Source organism: Buceros rhinoceros, unplaced genomic scaffold, assembly GCF_000710305.1.
Source record: "Buceros rhinoceros silvestris isolate BGI_N320 unplaced genomic scaffold, ASM71030v1 scaffold37979, whole genome shotgun sequence".
NCBI classification, from domain to species: domain Eukaryota; kingdom Metazoa; phylum Chordata; class Aves; order Bucerotiformes; family Bucerotidae; genus Buceros; species Buceros rhinoceros.
The window spans coordinates 11942-16950 of record NW_010431609.1 but is presented as its reverse complement, the minus strand read 5'-3'; the positions used below and the strand labels follow the sequence as shown (position 1 = coordinate 16950).

The 5009-nt window shown below is 37.9% G+C and overlaps 1 protein-coding gene across 2 annotated transcripts in view; it reads left to right on the top strand.

Moving 5' to 3' along the window:
- Positions 1–5009, top strand: part of WTAP (Wilms tumor 1 associated protein) — a 19159-nt gene that overhangs the window by 5362 nt on the left and 8788 nt on the right. For both annotated transcript variants that reach the window (XM_010143473.1, XM_010143474.1), the window contains exons 3-4: positions 410–468; positions 1571–1698. In XM_010143473.1, the coding sequence (XP_010141775.1) occupies positions 410–468; positions 1571–1698 (187 nt within the window). The remainder of the gene's footprint in view (positions 1–409; positions 469–1570; positions 1699–5009) is intronic.

Here is a 5009-nt window from a genome sequence, read left to right as displayed (position 1 = left end):
TGCTTGTCTTGTTCACTTCATTACAGACTTAATGTTCTCTCTGTTATGGTTTCTGTTACAGAATTTTGTTCAAATTGTTCTGCTTTGAGAATGAGATCTATCTTAGGTACTTTATACAGATAACTAGGTGTTGATACCAACGTTTGTCCAAAATTATTACAGTAAGTTTTAAGATGTCAGTCTTAAGGGACAGCTACTCTTTTAACCTTTTGAGATGCAAAGTGGATGTAACTATTTCCATTATTAAAAGCCGCTTTTTTTAAAACTGGAGTTGTCTTTTATGCAGTTGTATAATTTCCTCTTGACAATTTCTGATGATGGTTCCTAAACTCAAAGTTTAGGAACGAATTGCCTTGATTAAATAAACTGAGCTTCAGAAAATTCTTTTTTATCTTTGTCTCTGCAATAGGTGGAAACAGTATGAAGCATATGTGCAAGCTCTGGAGGGCAAGTACACAGACCTGAATTGTAAGTTAGCTAAGTTTCAAAACAGTGTGAGTTAACCTGAATGTTTGTATTAAAGACTTAACACTCTTCAAACTCGGTCCTACTTTTTCTGTCAGTCCAGACAGATGTCCTCTCTCTTCTCTGTTGTTACATCCCTCTTCTACTGTCACCCCATAATGTTTGAGTTTTGGAGGGACTAAAATAGGAAATGTAAGCAGTTGATTTCATTCTAACTTCAAACTGTTCTAACATAGATAAGTTGTTTTAACATTCCCAGTTTCTCAATATGGAAGCTCTAATACAGGCTGTAGTATTAAGAATTATTGAATTATCTGCAAAGAATTATTTAGAACTATTGTCCAGAAGCAATTTATGATGTTCTTAGTTGACATTTGCAGTCAGTCATTCTCAAGGAATTAGAAAAAATAAAAATCTTGCTTATTTCAACTTCCCATCAGTTTTGTACATGCTAAGTAGCAGAGTGAATGTTTACTGTTTTTATTGGGCTGCTTGCATGTGTTCCTGTGAGTAATTCGAAATGTGCTGTGCTGCCTTCACTCATATTTCCTATATAAACTCACATAAATGTTCATGGATCAGAAGAATTCTAGTTGTGAGTGAACTGCCCTTTAAGTTCTTGAATGCCTTACCGTTCGCTCATGGAGTGTTGAGTCCAGTTTGAGGATTGACCACAAATAGCACTGTTTTATAGACTGTGGATTGGTTTTTTTGTCAGTGTGGAGTCCCCTCCTACCCCACCTCCTCAGCACTTCTTCCAGATACCAGGACAATGTCAACTTTCTGAGTTTCAGACTGCAGGTTTTAACAGTAGCTGGTTAAGCAAGCAATTCAAATGTTATTTTCTACATAGACATAGAAACATTTTCAGAAGTTTAGTGAGTCTTAAGGAAGGATCAGAAAGATGTATTGAAAGCAAACTATTGTCAAGCTCTTCTAATACTTAATGATATTTTGATTTTTCTTACCTATGGTTGCTGTAGTTGTGTTTATTTATCTCTTATCTCTTGCTGTTTATGAATTTGGGTATTAGATTCTTTTTGCTGTCTTTAAAAACTGTTCCTGAGAGGTTGCTATAAAACACGTGCTTTTTTGTGTGTATTAGCTAATGATGTGACGGGACTGAGAGAATCTGAAGAGAAGTTAAAACAGCAACAGCAAGAGTCTGCCCGAAGAGAAAATATTCTGGTGATGAGGCTGGCAACTAAGGAACAGGAGATGCAAGAGTGTACTGTAAGTATTTAGAGAGGGTCAGTGTTTTCATTTCCTGTTACAGGAATGTCAACTTTTGAGTCAGCACCCATGTGCTATGTTTTTTGTATATCTGTAGTATCGCATTTTTTTCCATGCTTAAAGAAATGGTAGGGCACTTAAACTTTCACTGAATTAGTAAAGATAACTTCTTACAAGTTTGCTTTTTAAATATCAGTTATTTCAGTTAATTCTCAGCAGCAATTGTACTTGGAAAGACTTTTGCTTCAGAACCAAGCTAATTCTTGCATAAGCCTACTTGCTTGCTTCTAGCATTTAGCAACTGTGCATATTTACCAAAAATGTTAATTCTGACTATCATTGGATGCAGGAACAAGTTGAAACCTGAGGATAAGGTTGAGTTTACTGGACTTCATTTAGGAGTTTTTAGGCTAATATTTACATTGGATTTGGATAACCTGGTATTTCTAGGCTTCCACATCTGTTTAGGTGGCGAAAGAGCTGCTGACTTCTCAGAGGAAGTTCTTTTGAAATTGGGCAGATGTGCTTCTTGGAGTTTCCGATATTCTTTGTACTGAATACCTTTTTTAGTTGATGTTTCTATTTCTCTGGGGTTTATGTGACTTTGTTTTCTTCTGTATTTAGTTTTGTATTCTAGAAACAATCTTCTACCACTTTTGGACTCTTTTTTTATTACCACCTTAACATAATTTTCACCTGCTGCTTTAATTGGCAGTTCCTGAGAGGAGTTTGTTAAAAGGTTCTTATTGCTAGTTTCTGTAATGTAATCCTGAGAGCTTCTCTTGTGGAAAAATGCAAGCTCTGTGCAAAAATAATAACTAGGACTGTGGCTTTCTTCTGTGCCTTTCTTCAAGCCTTCCGTCTTTTCTTCCTGTAGGTTTTCAGAGCTGTCGGGTATAATATCGTGGCACTTAACTGTACACAGGATTTTCATTGCCCTTAAGACCGTAAGATGACTTTTAGTTCACAGTGAGCACTGGTATGAAGAGAAGAAAAGAAGGAGTAAAACTTACTTGGCAGTGGCAAAAAATGAATCACAGAATCACTGAGGTTGGGAGGGTCCTTGCAGTTTGTTTAGTCCAACCTTGCCTGCTGAGAGTAGGGTCAGTAGGACCACGTTACGAAGGACTGTGCACAGTTGAGTTTTGAGCACCTGGAATGGGGACTCCAAAACCTCGCTGGGTGACCTGCGACAGTGTTCGACCACTGTAACAGGAAAAAAAGCATTTTCTTATGTTTAGGTGGAATTTCCTGTGTTTCAGTTTGTGCCCATTGCTTCTGTGCTTTCAGTGGGCACCACTGAGATGAGCCCAGCTCTGCATTCTTTATGCCCCCCCATCACCGGCTCTGCATTCTTTGCGCCCCCCAATCAGTTATTTACGGACATTGATAAGCTCCTTCTGAGCCTTCTCTGCTCCAGGCTGAACACCCCTAGTGCTTTCAGCGTCTGCTTGCATGTCAGATGCTCCAGCCCTTTAACCATCTTAATGGTTCTTCATTGGCCTCACCCTAATATGTCCATGTCTCTCTTGTACCGGGGAGCTCAGTACTCCAGATGTTTCGTGAGTACAGAGTGAAGAGGAAGGATCACTTTCCTCAGCCTGCTGGCAGCACTTCTCCTAATGCAGCCCAGGATGCTAAGGATGATCTGTTCTCATGCTATACCACAACACTCCTCTAGGAGCAAGACTACCTTATTGATCCTGCTTGTCATCTTAGTTTTACTGACAAATACTGCTATGAGGAATAGTAGTAATAGGAGGGTTTTCTCTTTTAAACTTTTGAGCATATAGCTGAAACAGTAACTACTAAAAAACAAATGTTTTTCACCAAGACCAAATTTGTGTGTGCTATTTTCATCTTCCGCCCTTTTTCTAAAAGAATGAGATTAAAATTTCAAGTGTTTAAGTCTGTGAATTTTGACAAGATCATGAAGACTAGGATTTTTGGCTGCACTTTGTTTATAGATGTTTGTAGCTGTGATGCTGAACCTCTGAACTTAGACGAACTTCTGAAGAACTTATATTAATTTCAGTGTACTTAAACAAAAGTGGGGTAGGGGGGCACATATTTGAACTCTGGAGTTACAACTGGAGAAAGCACTTGTGGAGGGATGGAGAAAATTTGAGTTAGAAAAACTCAGGAAAGGAATTTGGGGAGAGAATAAGCAAGGGCTGTTCAGCTTAAGTTCTTTGCACACTGCTGTTTTGGGAATGACAGTTGAGATGTTATTTGGAACCTACGAAGTGATCTCTGCTTGGCCTGGAAGCTAGAGATACCTAAATGAAACTGTTAAATAACTGGCATTGGACAGAATCAGCTGGATCCTGAGTGTTTTAGTGCCTCAGTTCTGGCACAAGTGAGGAGCCAGTGTAGCAATTCTTTGCACTACTGACAGAAGGAATCTGTTACAGTTATTAGACTGGGGGTGGAAGAGGGAGGGAGCTGGGCTTAGGTAAAGCAAGGAACATGCTCTCTTTTCCCTTAATGATGCCTGTCTAAAAATAGGTTGGGAAGCGTGTTATTTATATATAACAACGTATTTATATTCCTGGAATACGTTGCCAGCTGGAGTGTCTGTATGCGTGCAGACATCTGGTAAACTAGCTGTTTCACCCTCTACTAGAGCTAGCCCTCACAAGGAACTGACAGATTGTTGAAATACTTACAGTAGTGCAAGTGTCAGAAAGTTGAGTGAATAGAAAAGATATATCAATAACAGTAAATCAGATCTTCAGTGAGCAACATTTTGTGCATTTAGTGAAGCAAAGGTGCTGTGGGGGTAAAATGCCATCCAGGTAGTGTTAAGAGTAATCTTAATTTAGACTTTGTGATTCTAAGTAGTTTTTATAGGTGGGTTCTTGAGTGCTTTATTTCTTGAAAATATTTTAATGCAGTGCATTGTTCTCTTCCCATTTCTTTTTGGACACGTAAAAGTTTGTCTATTTAAAATTTTTAAATGTGATGGTTATTTCAATTAAGTAGCTGTTTTTTTTATTTTGATAATACAAAATTTAGTGTGGAGTCAATGGAATTATTTTTTCAATAACTTTGATATAACTTATTTGAAATAAAATCCAAGAAGTGTTGCTATTTAACAGTATATAAATAAAAACATATGTTGTCCTCAGTCAAGAAGTGACTGAAGTCACTACAGCACATTTTTAAGGTAAATAAAATGTTTGTACTTTTACTTCATATTGCTGTGTAAAGACTCCATCACAGAGTAATGGCATATACAGTAAAATGGTTAAACTGGTAGTGCTTCTGACTGTGCTGCTTGTCCCAAGTAAAGCAAAGTGTGGAGGGAC